Source organism: Actinia tenebrosa, unplaced genomic scaffold (genome assembly GCF_029948245.1).
Source record: "Actinia tenebrosa isolate PJP-AT-01 unplaced genomic scaffold, QUT_ActTen_1.0 PGA_scaffold17__23_contigs__length_9995812, whole genome shotgun sequence".
Lineage (NCBI taxonomy): Eukaryota > Metazoa > Cnidaria > Anthozoa > Actiniaria > Actiniidae > Actinia > Actinia tenebrosa.
In genome coordinates, this window is record NW_028292577.1 from 4,748,964 (window position 1) to 4,776,067 (window position 27,104).

The following is a 27,104-nucleotide window of genomic DNA, read 5'->3' on the forward strand; positions in this document are numbered from 1 at the left end:
ATTGGTACAAATAATCTTAAGTCTGATGAATCAAAGGCCATTGCAGAAAGGATAGTTGGAATCTGCGAATCTGTGGAACAACAGCTGCCGTCTTGTGAAATAGCGATATCTGAATTAATCATTCGCCAAGACTCGAGTCTCCTTGAAACAGCAAGAAAGGATGTGAACAAATCGCTTAGAGCCTTCTGCAACGAACGGGAATGGGACTATATTTCTCATAATGTAACAGAGAAAGGACTTAACACCAAAGGACTGCATTTAAATCGTGCAGGAATAGGAATCCTTGCGCAAGATTTCAATAAATATCTTAAATCTAAAGCATGATTAAAAGGTAAGGAACCATAAGACGAAACAGATTCCTCTATTCATTCCTCTAGTATTGTCTCAAATACTAATATTGATAAGTCTGACGGTGATAATAGACCTCATTCTATTCCTAATGTTAGAGGTTTTAAAATGGCCTCTTTAAATATAACTAGTCTTGTAGCTCATATAGATGAACTGAGATCATGGGTCATTCAGCAAAATTTTGATCTTCTTTGCATAAATGAGTCAAGGCTCGATCCATCAATCCCAAGTTCAATGGTGAGCATCGAAGGCTATGACATCCATAGGTCTGATAGAAACCGCAATGGAGGGGGAGTTTGTTTATACTTGAAAAAGGGCGTAAATGGGAAAAACCGTAGTGACTTAACTGATGATAAAGTAGAGTCCCTGTGTTTTGAAATCATGAAGCCAAATAGCAAGTCTTTTGCCGTTTTAGCCTGTTATAGGCCTCCTAATTATGATACACGCTCATTTTTCAATATATTTGAAAATGTGTTAACAAAAATAGATTCTGAGTTTAAGGAAATTTATATCCTAGGTGATTTAAACTGTGATTTATTATCTACTAATATTAATCAGCAAACCCGCTATTTGAATACGACTGCTGAATTGTTTCAACTTACGCAGTTAATCACTGAACCGACTAGAGTCACTGAAAAAAGTAAAACCCTCATTGATGTGATCTTAACGAATAGCCCAGATAGGGTAGTCCGAAGTGGAGTGGTTCACATTGGTATCAGTGACCATAGTCTGGTTTATACAATACGGAAAATAGCAATTCCAACAAACAACAATCACTGTAAGATCTCAATAAGAACGACTAAAAACTTTGACTCCAACAAGTTTCTTATGGATTTAGCAACACTCCCTTGGGATTGTTTGGATAATAAGGAAAGCCCGGATGACATGTGGGACAGATGGAAAGAGTTATTTCTCTCTGTTCTTGACTCGCACGCTCCGATCAAAACAAAACGAATAAGAAACAAGAAGTCTCCCTGGATGACAACTGATTTGAGGAAAGCTATGTACGATAGAGATAAAATGAAACAAAAAGCTACTCAAACGAATTCGAGGGACGACTGGAGTGATTATAAGTCTATTAGAAATCGCGTCAACAACGAGATAAAAAGAGCCAAGAAGTCATATTATGAAAATCATTTTGCACAAAATTTAAAAAACTCAAAGGAGGTCTGGAAAGCTATTAATGAAGTCCTCTCACGAAGGACTAAATCTGGCTCTTATGTAACATCTATCAAAACAGGTGATACATCGATGAGTGACTCGAAGGAAATAGCTGAGGTATTCAATTGCCATTTTTCTGAAATTGGGACTAAATTAGCTTGTTTAATTCCCGATGGACCGACTGCTTATAATGATTATTTAATTAGAATTGGCTCAACATTCACCTTACGACACACATCAGTTGATGAACTTACGAAAATCATTAATTCTATTGACGTTAAAAAAGCGACAGGTCTTGACGGTATACCATCTCATTTCATCAAGATTGCTTCACCAGTAATAAGTCAATCACTAGTGAAGCTATTCAATCAATCAGTTGATAAAGGGATTTTTCCTAACGGCTTGAAACTTGCGAAAGTTACGCCAATTCATAAAGCTAATGACAAAGATGATTTGAATAATTACCGTCCCATTTCGGTCTTACCTACTATTGCTAAGATTTTCGAGAGAATAGTTTTTAACCAGTTATATGAGTATCTAAACTCAAATAATTTACTTTCTCAAAAGCAGTCGGGATTTAGACCGCTTCATTCGACTACTACTGCACTCCTAGAAGCCACAACGGAGTGGCTTACCAATATGGATGAAGGTAAATTGAACTGTGTCACTTTCCTAGATTTTAAAAAAGCTTTTGACACAGTAAATCACTCTATACTTCTCCAAAAATTATACTATTATGGGATTGCAGAAGAGTCGATAAAGTGGTTCAAATCTTACCTCACAGATCGTAGTCAGAGATGCTACATAAACCATACCTTATCTAGCTCTAGAACACTCGATTGCGGCATCCCTCAAGGCTCAATCCTTGGGCCATTATTATTAATTATTTACATAAACGATCTGCCAAATAGTGTCAAATTTTCAAATGCTAGAATGTATGCTGATGACACAAGTCTCACCACTTGTGGCACATCACAAAAGACTCTATTTGACGAGGTGAACGCTGATATTTCCAATATTCATAACTGGTTGAAAGCTAACAAACTTAGCTTAAATTCAGCTAAAACAGAGCACATGTTTATTGCTTCTGACGATAAATTGAAAAAAATTTCCTCCGAACCACACATATATTTAAATAGCAAACCAATTACTAGAGTCTCTACAGCAAAAATTCTGGGTGTTGTGATTGACGAACGGGTGTCTTGGGCTGCTCATATTGATTACATTTGTAAAAAAATATCTTCTGGATTGAGTGGCATAAGACGAGTCCGCGATTACATCCCCTTGGAGACAGCTATTACCATATATGAGGCTCTCGTTTTACCTTGGTTTGACTATTGTGATGTGGTATGGGATAATTTACCAGTAACGTCTGCTGAAAGATTGCAAAAAATGCAAAATAGAGCTGCAAGAATAATAACAAAAAGCAGCTACGATGTCAGATCTAGTGATATTTTAACTTCTTTAGGCTGGAAAAGCTTACAAAGAAGAAGAAAGGAGCATAAAGCAATAATGATGTTTAAGACTTTAAATGCACTTGCACCAAAATCTGTAAGGGAACTCTTTTATTTTCAAGAAAATACCTACGATCTTCGTGGTAGAGAGAAGTGCTTAAAGTTACCGAAACCCAGCACTGAGTTTTTAAAAAGAGCTCTCTCTTATGACGGTGCAAAAGTGTGGAACTCATTACCCCAAAGTGTCAGACTGTCCAATAATTTAAAATCCCTTAAGAGGAATCTTTCGTCTGTTGGTCCTTAACACTTTAATTACTATAATATTTTTGGGGGGTAGATGAGAATTTATTTCATAATTCTGTCTATATATTCTTAACGTTATTATTAATTTTTGATATATATTACCTATCAACTCGGTTTTCATGAAAACCAATTTGTACATTGATGAAATTTCCCGAGATTAAATAAAAGACATCTCTCTCTCTCTCTCTCTCTCTCTCTTTAGATATTGAATAAAAGCTTTCACATCTTATGCTGCTATAGGCCACCGAGTACTGATCGTAGATTCTTTGAATCCTTTGAAAGTGTACTTGCAAACCTCGATACTGACAACAAAGAAATTATCGTACTTGATGACTTAAACTGCAATTTGATGCCAAATGCATTAGAAGGGAATAATATATATATTTAGGCACTGCCTAAAAGCGGAGCTCCCGATACGAAATTAGGGAGCCAGGGAGCCCAATTTGAATGAATCTGAAAGGTAAAAATAAGATCGGGGAAAAAATCTTCAATTATTTTTATTCGAGATGAAGATAACGTATCCCATAATAAAAACCATGCATTGAAATCGAATCAAAATGCACTACATTGTTTTTTATGCGCGATTATACCATCCCACTTAGGAATTTTGAACACAACTCACCACCAGCCACCCCACGGGCTATTTTTGTTCTTTGAAGATTCTTCGACAAAGTTTTCCATGGCCGACATTTTTAAGCTTTGAATTCCTGTTTAATTTTACTTAAAAAAAAAAAAACGAAAGATAACTACAGACAATCCAACAAAATATCAGGTTTAGTGAAATTTACCTTGGATGTCTTTCATTGAAATCGAAATTTTGGAGATTCCCGATTCTTTTAGGACAAATCAGGACTATAAAACAGACTTGAAAATAAGGTAAGCTTACTTGCGTCTTTCCCATAACGATGTTTGGAAAACCATAAGAATTTTGATGTTTTTATATTAAATGTATTTTTACCGCAATGAAAATAAAAAAACAAATGCTTTGGTAGCATTAGAGAGAAAATTGCCTGGAGATCAACAACTAACTAAACTTGAGAAATGAAGGCCCTGAACATTTAAAACCAAGTGTGTCATCAGTTAAAAGGAAAAAGTTTTCTTAATAACTTCATTGAAATAATTTTATTCCTTTCATATGAGAATTAACTACCATGGAGAAGCTTGAAAAATCTAAATTTTGAGATTCGATTTTACCAGTTTTCATGTCTGTTTTCATGTGTGAGAAAGATACGAAAATCACGAACGACAAAAGTTTTCTAAAAGCAAAGTTTACATTCAGTATTAAACTTGACACGAACAACTGAGACAAAATAGAAAATAATGCAAAATACAAAATGACTAATTTCTTTGTCAGTAAATTGGCATCTGTAAATGTTTTTGAACATTTCTTAGCTTGGTTATAAAGTGAAAGACAAGGTCTTTATACAATATCATCTCTCAACAACACAAATTCAAGCTCATTTGTATAATCATGGCTAGCTCGAACAACTTAATAAACAGTTGAATGTTTGGTATAATTTTACATTTCATTCAATATATAAATAAATTATCTGTAGAAAGATATAAAATTATTGAATGAAAGTCTTCAGCTTTGTTTTGCCGATGGGACCCGCGATAGGAGGCAAACAAAGCTGAATTTTTCTTGAACGAAAAACATATGATAGTTGGTTAAAAACAACCGAATTGTTAATGACTTACAAAGCTAAACAAAGGACGAATATTTGTTGTAATATGCTCTTCATGTTATATTTCCTCCAGCATTAAAATAAATTAAGCTTATCTATAGAAATATGAAAAGTTTTGAGGGAAAGTCTTTGATTTGTCGCCTCGTCGAGAAAAAATGCTTGTCAAAAAATAATAATATACGATTGTTTGCTAAACAACGCACACCTGAATTCTTGGAGAACACTTCTTAATCCATCTTTGAATACATGAAAGTTTTTTTAATTGTCTTTGGTCTATAACTTGCCCTAAAGCGATTTTTCTGTGCATTTGAGAGTCGCCTTAGCTTAGTAGTAGTTTTGCTTCAAATTCCTTTGTCTTTCACGCTCATTTTCTCTTTGTTCATCCTTGAAGTTTTGCTTCAAATTCCTTTGTCTTTCACGTTCATTTTCTCTTTGTTCATCCGTCAAGTTTTGCCTCATATTTCTTTTTCTTTCACGATCATGTTCTCCTTGTTCATAATCGAAGTCCCGCCTGGATTTGCGTTTTCTCGCTCTTTCTCTCTGCTTGCCGCTTTTCTTTGGTGAGATTCCTTCGCCTTTGCCTTTCTTTTTCACGCCTCCAGAGTTTTTCCTCTTCCGAAAAAACTCTTTTACTTCTGGCCTTTCTTTTGGCTTCATTCTCCTCTGAGCTTTCTTTCGACATATCGATTTCGGAAAGGAGTTCCATCGTAAATAGAGTAAATATAAATATAAATATAAGCTGGAATAAAAAATTGTGTTGTTATCTTTCGGTATTTCTATACGTAATAACAGGTGTAAAAACGTTTTTATTTGTACGTGTGTACCTTTATGTGTACCCGGATGTTGCAACGCGTCGACATTCCCGCCAAAAAAAAAAAAGATAATCTAACCAGCCAATCGGGATTCTTGTGTACACGGACGGACGGACGGACGGAAGTGACGTCAGCCAAGCCATGAAAAATCAACTCAATGGTTTACCATTTTTTCTTAAGTATGGTGCTCCGCTCGCGCGGGAGCACCGCTAGTAAAACACTCAGTGACATATTAGAGACCTATCAGTTCACTGAGCTTATTGATCAGCCAACACGTATAACTGATAGATCTCGAACATTAATCGATATTGTATTAACGAATTCTCCAAATCATATTAGAATGGCAGGGGTAGCCCATGTGGACATCAGCGATCATAGCTTGGTATATACAATAAGAAAGGTTTCTGTTCCAACTAAGTATAAACATAGATATCTTACTAGAAGAAATTTCAAGAAATTTGACGAAAAACATTTTGTAAAGGAGTTGAGTGAAATGCCTTGGCACAACATTACCCAACAAAGCAATGATCAGATCAGTGCATGGATGACCAATGAAATTAGGAATTTGATATATAGTAAGGCTGAAGCTAAAAAACAAGCAATGAAATCGGGCTTAGAATCTGATTGGAAAAATTATAAAATACTACGAAATAGGGTTAACAATAAAATCAAATATGCTAAGGCTTTATATTATACATCTCAAATCAAGAGAAATGTCGGTAACTCTCGTGCAATATGGAAAACGATAAACCAGCTCATGAATAGAAAAGTCAAAGAAACTGATGTCAATGAAATCAAGATTAACAACAATCACGTGACGAACCAACAGGAAATTGCCAACATATTTAGTGAACACTTTACGTCAATAGGACCTGGCATGGCTTCTAAGCTAGGCATTAGTAATAAGCATTTTCAAGATTTTATCACTCCGGTTAAGAGTAGACTGGAATTTCATCGAATAAGTACTAAAACTACTTTAGAATTATTAGAAAAAATTGATATAGGTAAGGCATCAGGGACTGATGACATTTCACCAAATATCTTAAAACATGCTGGCCCAATTATTGCAGAGTCACCTACAGACATTTTGAATACATACATTGAAACTGGCATTTTTCCTGATAGTTGGAAAGTTGCAAAGGTTATACCCATATTCAAAAAGGATGACAGACTCGATATAAACAACTATCGTCCAATATCGATCCTGTCTACCGTAACAAAAATATTTGAAAAGATCATATTCACCCAAATTTATGATTGCTTTGAAAAGAATGGGATTCTTTCCAATCAGCAATCAGGCTTCCGTTCTTTACACTCAACCATGACTGCATTATTAGATGCAACTGATCAATGGCTCAGTAATATGGATAGTGGATATATGAATTCTATTATTTTTTGGACCTAGCCAAGGCATTTGACACAGTAGACCATGACATCCTACTTCATAAACTTAGCTTATACGGAATACAGGATGTTGAACTAGAATTATTTAAATCATATCTCAGCCATAGAACTCAATACTGCTACATCGATAACGTCATCTCTGATCGAGGTGAATTACAGTGCGGGGTTCCCCAAGGCTCTAATTTGGGCCCGTTACTGTTTCTTATATACATCAATGATCTACCAAACTGTTAATTTTTAACCCCAAGGATGTTTGCAGATGATACTACAATTACTATGGCTGGCACTAATACTTTACAAATTCAAAACATGTCTCTTCTGGATCTTGAAAAGTTATACGATTGGCTTTTAGCCAATAAATTAAGTCTTAATGCAACAAAAACAGAGTTTATGCTTATCGCATCAGATTATAAGCTTGCAAGCTTACTTCATGATCCAGAATTGAAAATAGCAGGAACTTGTATTAAAAGGGATGCAACAGCTAAATCGCTAGGTGTCTATATAGATGAGAGGCTTTCTTGGTCAGCTCATGTTGATCATATTTCCAAGAAAGTTTCCTCAGCAATAGCAGGCTTAAGAAACATCAAACCTTATGTTGAAAAAGAAACTCTTTTGTTGATTTATCGTTCCTTAATTTAGCCACATTTTGATTATTGCGATGTGGTATGGGACAATTTGACAAAGGGTTTAACCACTAAGCTTCAAAGATTGCAAAACAGAGCTGGAAGAGTTATCACGAGCTCTGGATACGAAATTTGATCAGCAGATATTCGAAAGCAGCTACAGTGGGATAACTTAGCTGAAAGGAGAGCTAAGCATAAGGTTGCGATTATGTACAAAATCAAAACTAAAACTGCTCCTAGTTATCTAAATGATAAATTCTACACAGTAAACAGTACTAAGTCCTATGATTTAAGAGAGAATGAGGTAAATTTCAACTTACCATTACCAAGAACAGATTATCTAAAGAGATCATTCCTCTACCAAGGACCAAAACTGTGGAACTCCCTTTCGACAGATATTAAGAATTTAAAGTTTTTCTCAACATTTAGGAACAAGATTAATAACTTTTCAGTTCTTGCTTGCGGTTCCGAGTGATCTTATTACCTCACTTTTGATTCAACTGCATAAACTACACTACAATAATGTAAATCTTAATATATTAGTATTTCATATACTATCTTTTTATTTATAATGATGTACATAGCTAGATTTTAGTACACGACTTTTATGTAAACCAGTTATCACAACTGATGAAATTTCGTGACTAAATAAAGCTCAATCATTCATTCATTCATTCATTCTCTCTCTCTCTCTCTCTCTCGATTTAATAATGATTTTTGATAACGATTTAATAATGAAATTTATAATGAAACTACATACTAACTATTTCACGGTACAACTGATCATTTATACGATTTATTTCGCTTTGAAATTCGATGTGGTAGCAAATACGCATTTCGCCTTGAGCACATCGACCTTTTTTCGCTTAAAAAAAAACCGGCTTTACGGGTTTCAGAAGGTCTCCAAGGTAATCTTCTTCTTGGCGGCAAACAACTTCTACTAAGATCTGTTTTATTTTTCAGCCTTCCAAATACATAATTTTTAGAAAAGAGTCAAGATCTAGGGTTAGAATTTAACAAGACACATTGTGAGTATAAAGTTCCAAATTTTCATTTTTAAAACTACGTATGGGAAGTATATTTTGCCTAAAACTCTTCATTCTCTTCTTCTGGCGAGTTTATTTTATCAGAGCAGTAAAGTAAACATATAATAAAGTAGTTGACAAAAGTTTTAAAGCAATTTGTTTCATTTTACAGTTTTTACGAAGAAAACTTCTAAATAGCAGCAAATACGCTCTGGGTATAGGAAATACGTATAGTATTAGTGAGGTAGCAAATACGCATCTTTAACCCTAACTACTATAAGGTAGCAAATAAGCATTTTATCTACAAGTGGGTAAAATGAGGCTTTTTTAAAGTTAGTAATACAGTTTTTTGTGGGAATTACTACGATGTCGATTTTTTTTTTTTTTAGTTATTTTGAAGGGAGGGGGGGGGGGGGGGGGGGGGGAGAATTGATCCAGGAAATGAATTTAGGATTTGCTACCTCTTAGAAGCATCTTGAAAGTGCTCTTAAGGTTAATATAGCGCTTTGTTTCGAAGAATATACAAATAAAATAAATACATTAATGAATATTTTCATTTATACACGGTAGGCTTTAAAGCTATAATCTTTTGTATCCTCTTCCATACACGCTTCCACAACTCACAACGCACAACAACCGTAGATATGGTTGGGCATGGACAACACTGCTTGAACGTTGGATTGACAAAAGAGAATTAAATTTGAAATCTAATCTATCTATAAATTGAATTTATAAATAGTAATTCTTTTTGCGGTTAACATTATGATGTTTAGTAACTTTGCACACGATAACAGAAAGCGTATTTTATATTTTGTGTGTAATTAATGGGTAACATTTCCGTAATCATTTCATAGCGAGTTCTTTTCATCTAAATATTTATAACTTTAAAGGTGTGATCAGTTACATGTAACGTTTGATTTGAAATCCATATTATTAACTTCCTGCTTCAATTCTATTGTGTTTAACCTATTTTTACATTTTGTTTTGCAGCCATTGAGTTTAATTAAAGCGCTTTCTTTGTAAAGTCGTTCAGATCGTCGTCAACATTGGTGTTTCAAGATTTTTCGTGTTCAAGGCTATTTTTTTTTCTCCCTCGTGTCGCTGTTGAATATGTATCGTATCTATCAATCATAACGATTATTTTCCTCTTTGAGATGACGTAAAAGAATAGGGAAATAATAGGAGCAGCATTTTGATCTGAGACAGCAAAGAAAAAAGAATAGAAGACTCTAAACCACAAGAAACCGAGCCAAGGTAGGCTGCTTTATGTATAAGTGCTCTGCTCTGCTCTGCTCTGCTCTGCTCTGCTCTGCTCTGCTCTGCTCTGCTCTGCTCTGTTTATAAGAAATAAGACTTAGCAAAATAAACTGAAATATGTTCACATTATCAAGCTGACCTTCCAATCTCTTGTCTGTTCTAGAAATACTGAATCATGAAGACTCTGATGCTCTTGGCAGCCCTTTGCCTAGTTCTCTGTGTTGTACTGCCTCAAACCGACGGAGCCTGCTACCTTGTACGCTTTACGAGATGCTACTTGGTCTAATCCAATGGATGGTGGTATCGCATCTGTATAGTGCAGCACCGATATGTGTGCGTTGGCAAGAGAGACAAGATCGAGGATGACCAGGTTTATTATGTTTTCTTTTCTTAGTTGTTAATCTATCGGGTCCCCATCTATCTTTTGGTTGGCTTCTAAGTGCGTTTACGACAACGTCGCGTGACAGGCTTAAATTTGGAGTGCGTTACACAAATTCAGCTCTTAGTTTTTTCGCGGGGCAATAATAGAAAGTAGTCCAATTAATTGTTTAAGAGAGTTTTGCAAAACAGAATGCCACAAGGAGTGAAACGCATGGTTTACACACTCTGAACATTCTGATTCGTCATTAAAATCTTTTGGTCTTTCAGGGAAAAGCTGAAAGTAAAAGAAAAGGACCAGAAAAGGCTATCATTGAAAAGTTCCCGCACAAGTTCTCTACCTATGACAAGAACGGTGACAAAAAAATTTCCTTTGCTGAGTTCCGAAAAATCTTCAAAGATGTGCCCGACATCAAGACGCTTCGAAAACTCTTCAAAGCTATTGACAAAAATGGTGAGTTCAAACGTTCCTAAAACAGAAATTTAGACACAAATGTAAATTTTCTCGCTCTCTGAATGGTCGAGAGCCGTGATAAGAAGAGGGCATACTAACAAATTACGTCAACTTTCGAAACCTCTTTCACGTCGCTGGCAAGAATGGTGAGTTCAAATGTTCCTACTACAGGAAAAAACAAAGTTAAAAGAAAGAAAGAAAGAAAGAAAGAAAGAAAGAAAGAAAGAAAGAAAGAAAGAAAGAAAGAAAGAAAGAAAGAAAGAAAGAAAGGAAGGAAGAAAGAAACAAAGAAAGAAACAAAGAAACTATAGGATTTAAAGTTTATAATCTCAATGCCATTATAATAATATATATATATGTATATTTTATAATAGATTTCAATTAACTATTAATAATAATAATAATAATAATAAAATTCATAATAACGTTAATAAAGAGATTATTTATTTATCGACAAAAACATATTTGTAAAATATAAAAAACAATTAAAGTTTTAAAAAAATTAATCTATTTCTTTCACAATAGTATGTATATATAGCTATTATAGAAATAATTAATAATTCAAAAAAATGTTAAGTAAAAAGGCAATAAAAAACAAAAACAAAAACAAAACAAAAACAAAAAAAAAAACGTGTAAATAGTTATGTGGAGGTGAACGGCATTAATGTAGGACTTACTCTTCTATCGTTAATAATAAAGTTATTAAAAAATGTATATATAGCTATATATCTCTTAATGTTACGATAAACTGTTGTTGTAATTCAAGTTTTGATTGTGTTATTTGCTTTTTCCAGGAGACGGCTTCATCACTTGTGACGAGTTTTTGAAGGCAAAATTCGGCTACTCCAGAAGCCAGTTTGTTACTACAGCCGCTGACCAGAGCCTTAAAATAAGAATGACGTCCATTATCTAAGCAGTAATAATAATTGTAATACCGGCCAAGGAAATTAAAATAAAACACTCTAATTAAAAGAAAGTATAGTTGAATGTGAAATTTTAATTAGAATATAATAATAATGAACAATCAGCCAGGATTTTGAAGTTAACGGAAAATGTTTTGCAAAAGCAGTGAGGCCGAAGAGAATTCTGGTAATATCAAAGAAGGAAAAAATTAACAGCTCTTTCCATTGTCATCAGTTGCCTAGTAACGCTCACGCATGCTCAACAGAAACGTGTAACGGTTGAGAACAAAGTGGACACGAGTGAAAAACGTCTGCGCATGCTCTGAATCCGTATGCAAATTAGTCAAAACATAAGTATGATTTGACTTTGAAACATGCCTGATAAATTGGACTTCACAAAATGCGAAAACTTAGTGTCCACGCTTGAAACTTAAGGCTAATTCATTCATATTGTGTTTGTTAATATAGTATCTTGGTCTGACAAAAGTATACTCTCGAACTTTTTAGTATACTTGGAGAAAACAAACATTTATTTTCTCACTCAAACTCTTCAAAATTCTTAGAAAAAGTGCTGAAGTGCACGCATGCGCAAACGATTTTCTCTAGTGTCAACAGAGTCTCCTTTTCCTTGCGAATGCAGATTCAGCAGAAGAAAAAGAAAGTCCGTCAGCAGGGAGAGAGGAGAAAGAAAGTCACTCAAAACATAAGTTTAGAATTAAATTTTAAAATCATTCAGTGGCGGATCCAGGATTTTCAAAAGGGTCGATTCAAAATGGCCGCCACGCTGAACAAGCTGGTAAGATTGGCTTCACAAAGGGGGGGTTTCAATTTCATTCTACTAACATGATTGGCTTCACAAGATCTCACAAGAGGGGGGTTCCACGGGAACTTCTTCAAAAATGGAGAAGATTTCGACAACATTTTGTATAGGAAATTGGAGAGGTTCGAGTGCAATTTGAAAAAAAAAAAATTCCCCAGTGCAGTTTAAAAAAGTTTAAAATCAAGATTTTCAAATTACACGAGCCGGAGCTAGGCGAACAACTTCTAATTTTCATTGCAGATTACTTTTATTAAGTTTGCACTAAAATTTGCACCGCAGTGCAAATTACTATTTCTGCTATGTTATTGGTTAACAGCACTGCTCTCTCAGCCAATCAGAATCGAGTACATTTTTCTTGCATAGCAATCATGTCATTATCTTTGTCCACATAAATTAGAGATGATTAACTGTTTAACAAATGTCACGTGATGATTCGTTTGATGATTCGCATTTTATTTGTTTTATCAATTTAATTTAAAAGCGACATCAAACTTCACGGGACGCACTTCATCGATCATGATGGAAGTAAGCAAATCTGTATGTCACTTCCATTCGGATATAGAAGAATAGATTGAAAAATTTTTCAAGTTTTACCTAAACGAATCGTAAGGCTACGTGCTAGTAATCGTTGGAAAAGCAAGGTTTTCTAGTGGACTGTATTTCCAGTGCCGGTATTTCTTTTCCCTCTGTAAAAATCAACATGTGAGTTGAACGTTGTGTGCATAGAATATTGAATGTAGTGGTAGTGTGTATGAGTGAAAAGTGTCCCCAATTAGTGTGAAAGCGCTAGAACGACTAGACACCTAAATAAACGTGATTTATTTATTTTATTTATTTATTTCATTTGCTCGAGCCGAGACAAATTAAACTAACAAGCAAACCAGTGAAGAACGTAAACAACGTCCTGACTATCTCTGCAAAATTAAATGACGGTCTTTTTCCCTCGTTGTTGCTGTTTTGATTTTTTTGTTGATTTGATTTGATTTGATTTGATTTTTTATTTTATATATATATATATATTTTTTTTGTTGCGCCAAAAAAGTTTGATTTCTTCAATGGATCTGCAGAGTATTTTATAAACCGATGAAAACGTGTCGTTTCTTGAAAAAATAATGAATAAAAATTTTATTTCATACGGCAAATGCGATGGACGCGCAGTCGGACTGCATACATGCATTTCTTTGTATGAATCTGACATGTTCAAAGTCAAAATGATGCCATTATTATTTTTAATTTCACAAAAGTTTTAACATTTCTAGAGAGCACGATAACCAAATAATTGAAATCCGAGTAAACGTCGTAAATGGTAAGGGACAGCAACATAAAACATTAGGATTTTTTTTCCCTCAATAATGAATGGCAAAAAGCGACGAAAACTAGACCTTCGTATGAGTTTTGATCCAAATTTTCGGTTTGGGTTAACACTCAAAACCTTTTTTAAACAGTTAGAAACTGATGTACTATGATAAAATGCTTGTTTGAAGCGGTATTTTCAATTGTACAAGGACATTTTGTTGCATTTGAGTTAGAATGTTGCTTTGTCAGGCTTTTTTATAGAAAATATATGGGAAATAAGCAAATGAAGGCCTAAACCTCATTTTCGAATAAAATTTTTGCTTTGGGTTAACACTTTGATTCCACTTTCATCGGTCATCTCCACTTCCAAACAAGTTAAACTTTCTAAATAACAAGATTTTAGCCTTGTACAACAGCCTTTCTTCAAGAAAATAGTTTTTGACACTCACTGCTTGAATAGGAAAAGAAGTCTTTCTTAAACTTTGGTGGAAAAATCAGTGTCTATTTTGCTACAATAGACCTTATTCATGGTGTGACAATGTTTTCCCAATTCAGCGTGACAAACCTCCAGTGGATTCTTTTTTCTTTTGTTTTTACTCTTCCAAAAATTCATGAGTATCCCAAAGGATACGAAAGGAATAACGATGATATCCCGACGAGTTTCAAAACAATAGGTCTTCATTCCCCCAGAGGTTTGTCACGCTGAATTGGGAAAACATTGTCACACCACGAATAAGGTCTATTAATGGGTGAAAGTCGGGGGTCTTGCACCAAGTTTCAAATATAGACACAAATGTCAATGAATATTTTGATACGGTGGTTTGATTGATTGATTGATTGATTATTTGGGGGGGGGGGGTGGTGGGGGGAAGGGCGCTTTCTTAATTTTAATTTTAATTTTTTTATTGAAAAAATACCACAATCTGTGCTTTCATTTAATCTGTTTATTTGAATCTTATTTTGTTAGCCCGCTTTACAATTCTTAACTTCATTACTGTTGAACAAATGCATTCTTTGGACATACTGAATTCCCCGGCTCTGGTCAGCGGTTTTACTAGCAAACATGCTTATGAGAGCAACCCCATTCACTCTTCTTGAACTCGTTACAATTGATAACGCCGTCTCCTGGAAAAGACAAACAAGAAACACAACGTGAATAAAGTAACGCAATATTCCTCTACAATAGATAAAGCGTGATACATTACTTTTGTGGAGTGATGGGAGCGGCAAAGATTGCTTCAAACTCATTTTTTGAGTTTTTTTATTTCAGGGCGGGGATGCTCATTGGAAATTTCGAGGTACCAGAATCCTGTCAAATTGGGCGCTGCAACTAATGATTTTTAACCCTAAAAGGTACCAATTATCTATGATCTGAGTGACAGAAGTCAGATAATGAACTGAAAATAAATATCCTGAATTACAACATCGTATAATCTCAGGTATCTCAGGGTTAGGGTTAGGGTTAGGGTTAGGCTTACTCTCTGGTAGTCCTTTTAGATTTGTGACACCATAGGAGGTACCAAATTGCAGATCTGGAACCCTTAAAAGGTATGACGAGAGTCCCCGCCCTCTTCCCATGTGAGTCCTTTCTCCCCCTCCCCTCCCCTCCCCGGAATTTTATGAACCTTCCGGCGTTTCCTCTAACGTTTTACTTAGAAAATGCAGCGAAGAATATTAATGTATTACTAAAAGTAATCTAGATTAAACATTATTTTTTTTGTTTTTAGACTCACCATTTGTGTCACTGCCTCTGAAGGCTTTCATAATCTGCTTGATACCGTGCACATCTGCGAGGGTTGATCGGAACTCATCGAATGTGATGCTTCCGTCATCGTTCTTGTCATAGGTAGAGAACTTGCAGGGCATGTCTTCGAGGATGGCCTTTCCTGGTCCTTTCTTATTTGTAGCCTAAAAAAAAGATTTGAGTGGATTCTTAGTGTAACACATTCCATTTTTGAACGTTGTCACGCAACGCCGCTATACATAGCAGTAACACCACTTCACATAGCAGTAATACCACAGCAAACGAACAATATATATATTTAAAAACTACATACACAACAAAGAAAAAGATTATAACTTGCCTTGTCATTCTCAATCTCGTCTCTCTTGGTATAGCAATTCGTATTGTAGTAAGCTACACATATGCGATACCATCCGCATCCACTGATGTAGGTCAAGCCACAAGATGTACTACGATACCTGATGCAATACGCGTCGGTTTGGGGCAGTACAACACAGAGAACAAGGCAAGTTGCTGCCAAGAGCATCAGAGTCTTCATGATTCAGTATTTCTAGGACAGACAAGAGAATGGAAATATGACTTCTGTGTATTTGACCACATACCATTCTCTTGAGTATTATTTTTTTAGATTGAAATACAATAGGACAAAAGAAGGAATGGAACGAAACTGAATGCAATGCAATGCAATGAAATATATTAAAGAAGAGAAGAGAAGAGAAGAGAAGAGAAGAGAAGAGAAGAGAAGAGAAGAGAAGAGAAGAGAAGAGAAGAGAAGAGAAGAGAAGAGAAGAGAAGAGAAGATAACAGAACAGAACAGAACAGAACAGAACAGAACAGAACAGAACAGAACAGAACAGAACAGAACAGAACAGAAAAATGAAACTCGCAAATTTTTCAATTTGTACCTTGATTGAAAAAACGTATACATAAAGCAGCCTACCTTGGTTGGGTTTCCTGTGGTTAAGAGTCTTGTATTCCTTCTTCTTTGCTGTCTCAGATCAAAGTGCTTCTCCTATTATTTCTCTCTTCTTTTATGCCATTCCAAAGAGGAAAATAATCGTTATGATTGATAGATACGATACATATTCAACAGCGACACGAGGGAGAAGAAAAAATAGCCTTGAACACGAAAAATCTTGAAACACAAATGTTGACGACGATCTGAACGACTTTACAAAGAAAGCGCTTGAAATAAACTCCATGCCTGCAAAACAAATGTAAAAATAGGTTAAACACAATAGACTTGAAGCAGGCAGTTAATGATATGAATTTCAAATCAAACGTTACATGTATAAACTGATCTTTATTTTAGGCCGAATTCTTTAAAACAACACCAGTCCAGACATTGAATAATATATTTTCCCCTTGCGAAGGACATTTTTAGATCATTTGAAGCTAAAAAAAAAGAGTTCCATTTTTGATCAAGCGCAAGAAAATCTACGAATTGTAAAACTCGATTGTTGTGCATGTTATTTGAATAAGCAAGTTCGTGAAATGTATTTTTGTAAGCGTTAGAGCTCATACTATAGTCTACTTACATTTCCCAATCTCATGGAATGATGAGAGAGTTTTATTGCGTTACTCGGACTTCTCATTTCTCATGATCAGTTACTTCTCGTCATTCTATTTATTCATATGTAAAAAAAGAAGAAGAAGAAGAAGAAGAAAAAGAAGAAAAACAGTTTAATATAGTGTCGGTTTAATCAGCCATAGTCACATAGAATTAAATAATTTCAAATACCCTTTAAAAAACTAATAAAATAGCACTGAGTTTTGCAGCTGCCATAAGTATAGTTTCTGGTCAAATAGAGTGAATTTAGTCTAACTGCTAATTAGAGCTATCTGAGTTTGATAAATTTATCTAACTATTCAACAGCGTGACCAGATGCACTCTAAAACCGCGTAAAACTTAACACTTAGTTAATACTTTTTCATGTGTTTATTTTGTGTCGTCCACTTATTCTCAGTAATCATTTCGCTGTCATATTTTTTACGGATTTAGCACTACGTGAGTGACACGAGTGTCAGGAACACCTATGATTACTTTAACAAGTCTAGTTATTTTGAATAAAATTTGATCGAAAATCTAACTTACAAGGGGAATTGAAAACTATACTTCAAACTCACCGTTATTTCTTCACTCAGGGCGTAGTTTGCTTTAATTCGTGGCGAAGTTTTTCTTTTACTCTCAACATACATTAAATATACCATATATATAAATTCTTTTGTCTAATATTCGCTCTTTTTGGGGGGGGATTTTTGTCGAATTTTAGCTGCCCACGTTTGAGTACTGACGACCATACTAACGTTCAGGAAAGTTATAATCAATAAAGCGTGTATTGATATCAATATAGATTTTAGCATGAAATATCTTGAACTAGATAGCCTATGTGAGCGACTTTTAATAGCCTTATATCAAAAATGACTATGAATAAACAGAAAATGTAAAAATATATCGAAAGACGTGACGGTAAATAATGCAAGATCGGGACTGAATTAATGTTTTTCATTTCAGACCACGTTTTATTTCATAAAGAATAAGATTTTTTGTGGAAGTGGTAGATTTTCGCTTTTTTGTCGGTGCTTGGTGGTCGATCAACCAGCGAGGTATCCCGTTTCAGTATACTATCAATTTCCTTTTAAAACGAAAACAAAGCTCTTGAATTTCAATCAGCTAGAAGTGAAATTCCATGCTTAAATTCCATCAAATTGAAAGAATATATATGAGAAGATATTACAGTAAACTCATTTACAAACAGAATGTTAAAATGACCCTATACTTCTACGACTCTGACCATCCCAGATTTTTAGCGCTGTTTAACCAAAACAATTTAAACAATTGCAATGTGATGCGGACTTGGAATACTAAACAGTAAGTTTCAAAAAAGCTCTTTTTCAAAAAAATATATTACTCAATGTCTGGACTGGTGTTGTTTTACAGAATTCGGCCTAAAATTAAGATCAGTTTGTACATGGAACGTTTGATTTGAAATTTTCGATTTCAATGAAAGACATCCGAGGTAAATTTCACTAAACTTGATATTGTATTGGATTATCTGTAGTTAGCTTTCGTTTTTCTTTAAGTAAAAGAGATTCAAAGCCTAAAACTGTCGGCCTTGGAAAACTTTTTGTCGAAGAATCTTCCAAGAACAAAACTAGCCCCTGGGGGTGGTGGTAAGTTGTGTACAAAATTCCTAAGTGGGAGAGTATACTGGCGCAAAAAAAAAAAAAAAACAAAAAAAACAAAAAAAAAACAAAACAAAAAATAATGTAGTGCATTTCGATTTCACTGTATGGTTTTTATTATGGGAGAAATTATCATCATTTCGAATAAAAAGATAATTGAAGATTTTTTCCCCGATCTTATTTTTACCTTTCAGTTTCATTCAAATTGTTCTCCCTGTGACTTCCGTATCGGGAGCCGTCCGCTTTTAGGCAGTGCCTAAATATATATATTACATTTTGTTTTGCAGGCATGGAGCTTATTTTAAGCGCTTTCTTTGTAAAGTCGTTCAGACTGCGTCAACATTTGTGTTTCAAGATTTTTCGTGTTCAAGGCTATTTTTTCTTCTCCCTCGTGTCGCTGTTAAATATGTATCGTATCTATCAATCATAACGATTATTTTCCTCTTTGGAATGGCATAAAAGAAGAGGGAAATAATAGGAGAAGCACTTTGATCTGAGACAGCAAAGAAGAAGGAATACAAGACTCTTAACCACAAGAAACCCAACCAAGGTAGGCTGCTATGTGTATACGTGTTTTCAACCAAGGTACAAATTGAAAAATTTGCGAGTTTCATTCTTCTGTTCTGTTCTGTTCTGTTCTGTTCTGTTCTGTTCTGTTCTGTTCTGTTCTGTTCTGTTCTGTTCTGTTCTGTTCTTTTATGTTCTGTTCTGTTCTGTTCTGTTCTGTTCTGTTCTGTTCTGTTCTGTTCTGTTCTGTTCTGTTCTGTTCTGTTCTGTTCTGTTCTGTTCTGTTCTGTTCTGTTCTGTTCTGTTCTGTTCTGTTCTGTTCTGTTCTGTTCTGTTCTGTTCTGTTCTGTTCTGTTCTGTTCTGTTCTGTTCTGTTCTGTTCTGTTCTGTTCTGTTCTGTTCTGTTCTGTTCTGTTCTGTTCTGTTCTGTTCTGTTCTGTTCTGTTCTGTTCTGTTCTGTTCTGTTCTGTTCTGTTCTGTTCTGTTCTGTTCTGTTCTGTTCTGTTCTGTTCTGTTCTGTTCTCTTCTCTTCTCTTCTCTTCTCTTCTCTTCTCTTCTCTTCTTCATTATATTGCATTGCATTCAGTTTCGTTACATTCCTTATTTTGTCCTATTGTATTTCAATCTAAAACAATAATACTCAAGAGGATGGTATGTGGTCAAATACACTAAAGTCATATTTCCAATCTCTTGTCTGTTCTAGAAATACTGAATCATGAAGACTCTGATGCTCTTGGCAGCAGCTTGCCTTGTTCTCTGTGTTGTACTGCCCCAAACCGACGCGTATTGCATCAGGTATCGCGTTCTAACATGCGGTGTAAGGTACCTCAGTAACTGCGGCTGGTATCGTGTCTGCTTAAGGTACTACAGAACTACATGCTATTACAAGAGAGACCAGATCGAGAATGACAAGGTAAGCTAACCTTGTTCTCGTTTCTTTTCATTCAACCAGTAAGCGTTTTTTTTTGTTTTTTTTGTTTTTTCATTGTTTTTTTGTTTTTTTTTGGTTTTGTTTTTTATGTTTTTACCGAGACAAAGGACTATCTTCAACGGTGTTGCGTGACAAGGTGCACGAGAGGAATGTATTACATGGTTAAACTCCTAGTCTAAATTAATGATTTTTGCAAAGAAATGTGACTGTCCTGATAACGAGGCTATTACGCGTTACTGGCTTATATTTCTTTACAATAATAATTAATACCTCTTCGTCAGTCTAAAAACAATCTTTACGAAATCTTATAGTAAACTCCTATTTCCGATAAATCAAATATCATGTAGGAAAGTAGGAAAAGTCAATTGACTATAATATTTGGGTTTTTCAGGGAAAAGTGAAAAGTACGACAAAAGGACCAGAAAAGGCTATCCTTGAAAAGTTCCCCTACAAATTCTCTACCTATGACAAGGACGGTGACAAAAATATCACCTTAGATGAGTTCCGAACAACCATCTCTGATGTGAAAAAGAAAACCGACCTTCAAAAAGTCTTCAACAGTGCTGACGAGAATAGTAAGTTCAAATATTCCTAGGGAAAAAAATATTCATCGATTTTCCGCTGCATTATCAAAGTAAAGTAATTGAAATAAAGGTAACGATTAAACTTGTTAAGGACGCTCATGGGGATTGTTCGCGAGCATCCTTTCTACGCATAAATTTAGCGCGCTTGCGCTCATCGTGATGACGTCATTCCATTGTTTTCATACACAATATATCTTGAAAACCTCGTGAAAACTTTTTCATTCCGTTTTTTAAAGTACCTTATAATACCCGACTTTAGAGGGAAACTAAAAAAATCTGACTATGGGATCGAAATTACATGTTTTGTGCATAATTGGAATAGAATTTCACGTAACGCGAAGGCTACACGTGCAGCCCAATAACATTTTATATTTCTATTTTTAACATAAATTTTAAATGCTAACTAAATCTTTGGTTATTGTCTAGAGTTCTGTGAAAATGAAGACGATCATTTTCTCCCCCCAGTAAATTATGGTATATTTTTGACAGCTTTCATGTCTACGTTGTTCGCGCGTTTTTACCGTAAAAAGGGTGAACTTCCACGCATCCTGACGTCTAAACGAAGTCATTAACCCCCAAATTTTATTTGCTTTTTTTTTTCTTTTTTATTATGATATACTCTCATCATACAAAATTTTTAAGAAATCTGGCAATGGGATTTTTTGGCCATAAACGTCCTTAAGAACATTCTATTATGTCGTCCTCTCGATTTAGGTTAACGCTGTAGTACAAATGTTTTTCAACTAAAAAAATTCATTCAAAAATAGGTTTGAAGAAGAAATTATAATATTTTCTCTTTTTATTTGCCTTTGCAGAAGACGGAGTCATCAATTGTGACGAGTTCAAGCTGGCCCCGTGGGGTTTCTCCAAAAAGCCAGTTTGTGATTAAAACCGCTGACCAGAGCCGGGGAATTCAGCATGTCCAAAGAATGCGTTTGTTCAACAGTAATGATGATAAAAATTGTAAGGCGGGCTAAGAAAATAAGATTCAATTCAAATAAACTGATTAAATGAAAGCATAGATTGTGATACTTTAAATTTAGAAGAACTTGAAAAAATCCGTGAACAACAACAATAACAACAAAACCAAACAACAACAAACAAACAACAATAAATTATAAAACAAGCAGGGATTTTAAAAGTTATGAAAACGTTTCGCAGCATTTTACTGAGACAGAGGATGATTATGGAAATCTACAAGAAGGAATAAATAAATATGTAAAGGATGATATTATCATAACAATAGTCATGTTACTGTACCCGACCCGATATACAGTCAATTCAAAAAATGGTGTCGTCGACCAACTCAAGCCTACGCGACTGGACCGAAAGGAACTCTGGGTAGCAATCATACATAATTTTATCTGACTAGTTATGCCTGGTTTACAGCACGAACCTTCGTAGGCGAGCGGGAAGTGTTGAAGGAGACGTTTTATTAATGCCTTCATATTTTCCAAATTGTGAACTGAATCATAACTACTTTGTTTTTCTTTCACTAAACCCAAAGACATGCATTTGATGGATTGTTTCTCGCCATTATTATCTTATAACTAGCGGGAACAATTAATTCAGAACGAATATTTAACCGCTTCAATGATTTTTACCCATATTTCTTTCGGTCCAGTCGCGTAGGCTTGAGACGGTCGACGACAACGTTTTTTGAATTGACTGTATACGCGGGATGAGTGCAGATACCCGGCACCCACCTCCTTTGGAAGTAAAACTAAACCTGGATAACCACTCAAATGTCTTCAAAATTAAAAGTAGTAAAATTGAAGTAATTAACGTACTGCGTATTTGAAAGTAAACTTTACAATAGTTTTAGTTATTCCGAGATTGAGGAAAAAAACTGGGTCGATCGAAAAACCTTTATTTATTATTTATTATTTATATTTTTCTAGGTTTAAAAAACCTGCTATTGCTTTAGAAACAAACACACACGTCTCCAGTAACAGTCCCAGTAGCCCTTGCAAGGCGATCTCGACCCATTCCCCCTTTCGTTTCTGAAAACCCCAGTAGACCTTTTTAGCTTCGTATGCAAATTGCCCTTTGAGGTCACATGACATTCCCTTGAGAATTGTTCTTTTATGGCAAACATATTAAAACATTTCCACATGAAAGAGTCAACTCTGAAGAGTGGCATCGTATGGTCTAAAATGTGCACAACAAACAACGAAGCTAAAGGTCTTGATTCAAATAGCCACTATAGACACTCAGTATATTGAGTATCAAAAATTAATTTTTGACTAGGGATGGGTGCTTTCCGTTTCACAATACCTTAGCCAATATTGGCAACCAGGTACTCTCTTCCCGGGGCACTATCGACCTCACTCCCAGCGATATAGTTTTCTTGAATACTTTGGTTTTATACGTCTTTGAAATACCCGTAGAAGCGTCGGAAGCTAAGACGAATAATAAATATCGATTGACTTGCCCAAGCATCATAATATGTCTCTTACGTTCACGGCTGTTTCAATTCAAATAAAAAGCGACATTAGGTTCCAGGAGCACGATTGACCGAAATTACGCGGTGAGCTGCACCGTAACGAGGCTTTTAAAATGGCGCCGAGAAGGATCGTTATAATTACTTATGAAAGAAAGTGGTTGTTTGCGGCGTTTTTATTTATTTCATGGTTAAGAAATAATAATTTTGCTTTAAGTAGCTTCAGAAAAAGAACATTCTCTCTTAGCTGAGAGTCGTTCAAGTTACGAGGATACGCCGAAAGATTTTGTTTTTGATGTTTACCTTCCATCTGGGGAATGATCGAGAAATCGTGCACGTGCAGTTTATCGCAGAGTTGTGGTATTTTCGAGGAGTGTTTCTCAATACAGGAGCAATTGATGACGCAGGTAAGCAAATAATTTGATGTATAAGCAATGTATTTATTGTCATATCGTGTTTTCTTTTTATGAATTATTTTTTGTGGATGCAAAGTGGACCATGTTTTCGCGTTGGTTTCGATGTTGGAATACTTGATCAATCGATTGCTTTCATCGCTTACTCGACTTCCGGTGTAATTTCCCGCTTTTTTTTACACGCGTCTAAAAGTGTTACCCCCAAAATCAAGTGTGGTTTCTTGTCCAGGTTGTTTACTTTCTTGGAGCCAATGATGGGGACATTTTAATTTTAGTTTCATGTAAATTCATTTCTATTTTAGTATATACAATCTATTTACATGTAAATCTGATATTGTGTAAACCTTATTATTATGTTTATCCTCAGATTGATATATTATAATTATAGTATCTCTCGATCAATTTACAGTAGCTTTTGAAACTTGGTAAAGCAAAAATATAAATTTTTCTTTATTCTTCGCAGACTTTTCGCTTCTTTACTTTTGGTGTTTTTGTCATGTTTGCTGGATAGCAACGTCTGTGATGCTCCAACATGACTTTTTCAAGCTTGTCGCAGCCTCGTCTTATGCAGGAGTGGGAGCGTAAGAGGTCATTAATCTCATGATGAATTGATTCGACCCCTTGCTCACCAAGCAGCCCCATACCAGTTCCATACCTACAAAGTTATTACATGTAGTTAAATTGGTCAATAAGGATCACAAGTTTATTATTTCATGACACTCTTTACAATCAACTTCATCATCATTGTTATTACCATTATTGTTATATTACTACTGTATATTATTATTATGACAGTTATAGTTATTATTTTATAATAGTTACTACATAACTGATACCTCTTAACCCATGTGATCATGTGATCCTCTAAGAAATGCATTTTTGGCAAAACAGTTGCATGAGGAAAGTTTTGCCTGTACACTTTCATGAAACTTTCAATTTCTTTCTCTGAAAGGGAAGACAACCTTATCAAGGGGATCTGGCATGACTCAAAGCGATCTGGCGTAACAAATCACGCCATATCTCTTTGTTCACAACTCAAGCCTCACATCAGTGCAAGTTTTGAATTTGGTCTATAATATATATTTTGAATGTACTGTAGATCTGTTTATTTATGTGTCTGTCCTCTTTTGCCACGAATCGTCATTAATTAATACTGGTACTTTAAAAAATGTCAAAATAACTTAAATTTTTTGCCATTAAGAGGACAGACAATATAGACCTGATGTAAATGTGCTTTTTTATCTTTTTGGAGTGACAATACTTATGAAAAATTCTTATTTTTATTTATCAAAGCAACCAATGGGAATAGCACATACTCTTTGAAAACATTCCTTTGCCCTCACTGTTTCTGAAAATTAGTTAACCAGTGTGTATAAAATGTTATTATTGTTAAATATACATATCTTACCAAGGATTATGATTTGGCTATTGCATAGCTTTTCTTTCGTAGTATATATCCTGTGGCATTTCCCAAATGATTCCAGTGTTTCTTTAAATTTCTGCTTCATATCATTGGCCTCTTGTATTAAATTGGGCATTACTTTACTAGAGACAACAACTGGTACCTCAACTAACAGCTTGATATTTGTTTCCTATACTACAGGTAATGAATAAGGAATAAGAGAAGGAACAAAACCATCTATTTATTAAAAAAACCTATATTTAATTTTTTTTTTCTTTTCCCACTTAGATTATATGTAGCTTACAATTATTTATAGTATTATATAGAGGAAATGAAAGCCTCCAAAAACATAATTTAATACCTTAAGGCATTTGTGTGTGTGGTTGCCATTGAATGTCCCACCATGATAAGCCTGGCGTTCAGCACCAATCTAAATGATTAAAAACCATTTCCTCCAGATTCTGAATCATTGCACATGGTGCCATTCGAATTTCCCTGCCACTTCCATTTTTTTTGAACTCAAAGGGCATGTCTTCTGATAGAATCTCTCCTAGTTTCTGTTCGAAAGAAAATACCGACTAGATCAAACTCTTAACTCTTCTCAGTTTCCCAAGCTTTTAAATGCATGAAAAAAATAACCAATTACCTGTTTATCTGCAACTTCCCTTTGTTTTTTCTCACTTGCCATTTGAACCCCCCATGAGGAAAGCCACCTGGAGTAGAAGTTGTTGTTCATATTGCTTAACATGATTGTGTAAAAGTTTGTGGTTCATCAAACCAAGTAAACACTACTAAGAGTGCAAGCACTAAAGTGCACAGCTTAAATAGTGCAAATGCTAATTCAATTATCATTATTGATGCAAACCTTCTTATACTTCTTAATTTGTTCCAGGGTATTCCTAAGTCACTCTTCATGGCAAGACCATCGTCAGCCCCAACCTCAAGCTTTATCCCAGCATCACGTAAAAGTTGCTGGCGCTTTTCCTTTTCCAACATCTGGATTTCTTTTTGTTGCTGTTTAAAGACATTTTCAGAACCTCCTCCACTTACTGTTTCTCGACATTCTTGTAACACTTTGGTTCGTCGCTGGATAGTTCTTTTTGAAGCAAAGCTACTACCAATTTTTGAACGCTGTAGGATAGATACTTGTAAGGGCTGCAAAGAATAAAGTTGCGCCCTCTACGAAAATGGTTTTAACTCATACCATTAAGCAAACGCTATCAAACTGATATGCCAACGCTGCAAGTGATTGTTTTCTTTAACCTTTCAAATGATGTTTAAGACTCATGGCCGTTGCAAAGGGAGAGGCTGGGCTGGCAGTGTGGGGAAGGAGGGAGGCTTGGGTGCGTACAGTTTTCGGCCACAAAAAAGTACAATCTATGGAATGTATTTAATTTATGAAGTGACTCCCCCCCCCCCATCATTTTTCGAGGCTTGCTTCATCCACTCACGTCATTGCGTGCAGCAAAACTCGGTGTTTAGCTTTCAAAATCTATCCGCTACTGAGATTCTAATCATATACTTTACTATACTTACAGTTCCGCCAGTTCGTAAAACAACGGTAGGGGAATCGGAAGCGGTCAATTTTCGTTTCATTAAATGAGTTGTCAGGGACTCTTCTACCTGCGACAATGGAGCCGATAACGGGGTTTTCAGAACTTCGCTAACAAGCGTGGTGCATCGACCAGTAGTGTAAGAGGTGCAGCTAGACTCGTGTTGTGCAAGCTGTTCGAGTTTTACAAGGGACTTACAGATAGCACATTCTAGACAGGATGCTGACAGGAGGTTTAATAGTAGTCTGGGCGGCTTTCGAAGCTCTTGAATCTTAATTATCCTCTTGCATACGGGACACCCAGCACCGTCTCCGACGTAATGAATCCGATTCTCGATGCAAGAGTAACAAAACAAATGGTCGCAACTTGCTTGTAATGGCCTGTCCAGTACTTCACGACAAATAGGGCAGATCAGCTCC

General features: G+C 35.3%; 6 protein-coding genes, 1 long non-coding RNA gene and 1 pseudogene across 8 annotated transcripts; 5 read left to right on the forward strand and 3 right to left on the reverse strand.

Annotated features, from left to right (window-relative positions):
* The first annotated feature begins 456 nt into the window (after positions 1-456).
* Positions 457-3,604, forward strand: LOC148910300 (uncharacterized). The gene is made up of 2 exons (XM_089032027.1): positions 457-2,158; positions 3,507-3,604. Exons 1-2 carry the CDS (start codon positions 457-459, stop codon positions 3,602-3,604), a joined length of 1,800 nt encoding a protein of 599 aa, XP_088888153.1.
* A 2,340-nt stretch (positions 3,605-5,944) lies between these two features.
* LOC148910301 (uncharacterized) lies at positions 5,945-7,168 on the forward strand. Its single transcript, XM_089032028.1, has one exon. The coding sequence runs from the start codon at positions 5,945-5,947 to the stop codon at positions 7,166-7,168; it is 1,224 nt and encodes a 407-aa protein (XP_088888154.1).
* A 3,068-nt stretch (positions 7,169-10,236) lies between these two features.
* Positions 10,237-11,891, forward strand: LOC148910302 (uncharacterized; annotated as a pseudogene). The gene is made up of 3 exons (XR_016120084.1): positions 10,237-10,442; positions 10,721-10,904; positions 11,699-11,891. The product of XR_016120084.1 is annotated as an uncharacterized LOC148910302 (transcript).
* Positions 11,892-14,851: 2,960 nt separating this feature from the next.
* Positions 14,852-16,756, reverse strand: LOC148910303 (uncharacterized). Its single transcript, XM_089031735.1, has 4 exons — positions 16,607-16,756; positions 16,007-16,216; positions 15,656-15,830; positions 14,852-15,047 (listed from the first exon to the last, which is right to left on the reverse strand). Exons 2-4 carry the CDS (start codon positions 16,202-16,204, stop codon positions 14,977-14,979), a joined length of 444 nt encoding a protein of 147 aa, XP_088887861.1. The 5' UTR covers positions 16,205-16,216; positions 16,607-16,756; the 3' UTR covers positions 14,852-14,976.
* Positions 16,757-19,242: 2,486 nt separating this feature from the next.
* Positions 19,243-21,890, forward strand: LOC148910304 (uncharacterized). The gene is made up of 4 exons (XM_089031734.1): positions 19,243-19,402; positions 20,063-20,272; positions 20,682-20,865; positions 21,690-21,890. The coding sequence occupies exons 2-4, from the start codon at positions 20,075-20,077 to the stop codon at positions 21,761-21,763; spliced, it is 456 nt and encodes a 151-aa protein (XP_088887860.1). The 5' UTR covers positions 19,243-19,402; positions 20,063-20,074; the 3' UTR covers positions 21,764-21,890.
* A 1,564-nt stretch (positions 21,891-23,454) lies between these two features.
* Positions 23,455-26,369, forward strand: LOC148910305 (uncharacterized). The gene is made up of 3 exons (XR_016120083.1): positions 23,455-23,724; positions 24,194-25,333; positions 26,025-26,369. It is a non-coding gene; the product is annotated as an uncharacterized LOC148910305 (long non-coding RNA).
* On the reverse strand, positions 24,181-25,268 carry LOC148910306 (uncharacterized). Its single transcript, XM_089031881.1, has 3 exons — positions 25,139-25,268; positions 24,567-24,675; positions 24,181-24,385 (listed from the first exon to the last, which is right to left on the reverse strand). The coding sequence occupies exons 1-3, from the start codon at positions 25,266-25,268 to the stop codon at positions 24,181-24,183; spliced, it is 444 nt and encodes a 147-aa protein (XP_088888007.1).
* LOC148910307 (uncharacterized) lies at positions 25,184-26,128 on the reverse strand. The gene is made up of 4 exons (XM_089031882.1): positions 25,998-26,128; positions 25,779-25,845; positions 25,494-25,689; positions 25,184-25,322 (listed from the first exon to the last, which is right to left on the reverse strand). The coding sequence occupies exons 1-3, from the start codon at positions 26,126-26,128 to the stop codon at positions 25,552-25,554; spliced, it is 336 nt and encodes a 111-aa protein (XP_088888008.1). The 3' UTR covers positions 25,184-25,322; positions 25,494-25,551.
* Positions 26,370-27,104: the final 735 nt, after the last annotated feature.

Excerpts from the sequence above, each read along its gene's own strand:
- LOC148910300 (XM_089032027.1), top strand. The coding sequence starts at position 457 with ATGGCCTCTTTAAATATAACTAGTCTTGTAGCTCATATAGATGAACTG. Across the intron at positions 2,159-3,506 it reads GCTTACCAATATGGATGAAG|GCCACCGAGTACTGATCGTA; the intron begins GTAAATTGAACT and ends ATGCTGCTATAG.
- LOC148910301 (XM_089032028.1), top strand. The coding sequence starts at position 5,945 with ATGGTGCTCCGCTCGCGCGGGAGCACCGCTAGTAAAACACTCAGTGAC.
- LOC148910303 (XM_089031735.1), bottom strand. The coding sequence starts at position 16,204 with ATGAAGACTCTGATGCTCTTGGCAGCAACTTGCCTTGTTCTCTGTGTT. Across the intron at positions 15,831-16,006 it reads ACGAGATTGAGAATGACAAG|GCTACAAATAAGAAAGGACC; the intron begins GCAAGTTATAAT and ends TCTTTTTTTTAG. Across the intron at positions 15,048-15,655 it reads CAGAGGCAGTGACACAAATG|GAGACGGCGTTATCAATTGT; the intron begins GTGAGTCTAAAA and ends TGTCTTTTCCAG.
- LOC148910304 (XM_089031734.1), top strand. The coding sequence starts at position 20,075 with ATGAAGACTCTGATGCTCTTGGCAGCAGCTTGCCTTGTTCTCTGTGTT. Across the intron at positions 20,273-20,681 it reads ACCAGATCGAGAATGACAAG|GGAAAAGTGAAAAGTACGAC; the intron begins GTAAGCTAACCT and ends TGGGTTTTTCAG. Across the intron at positions 20,866-21,689 it reads CAACAGTGCTGACGAGAATA|AAGACGGAGTCATCAATTGT; the intron begins GTAAGTTCAAAT and ends TTGCCTTTGCAG.
- LOC148910306 (XM_089031881.1), bottom strand. The coding sequence starts at position 25,268 with ATGCCCAATTTAATACAAGAGGCCAATGATATGAAGCAGAAATTTAAA. Across the intron at positions 24,676-25,138 it reads TAGCCAAATCATAATCCTTG|AGAAAGAAATTGAAAGTTTC; the intron begins GTAAGATATGTA and ends CTTCCCTTTCAG. Across the intron at positions 24,386-24,566 it reads ATGATCACATGGGTTAAGAG|GTATGGAACTGGTATGGGGC; the intron begins GTATCAGTTATG and ends ATAACTTTGTAG.
- LOC148910307 (XM_089031882.1), bottom strand. The coding sequence starts at position 26,128 with ATGTTGGAAAAGGAAAAGCGCCAGCAACTTTTACGTGATGCTGGGATA. Across the intron at positions 25,846-25,997 it reads AAATTAAGAAGTATAAGAAG|GTGGCTTTCCTCATGGGGGG; the intron begins GTTTGCATCAAT and ends CTTCTACTCCAG. Across the intron at positions 25,690-25,778 it reads GGGAAGTTGCAGATAAACAG|AAACTAGGAGAGATTCTATC; the intron begins GTAATTGGTTAT and ends TCTTTCGAACAG.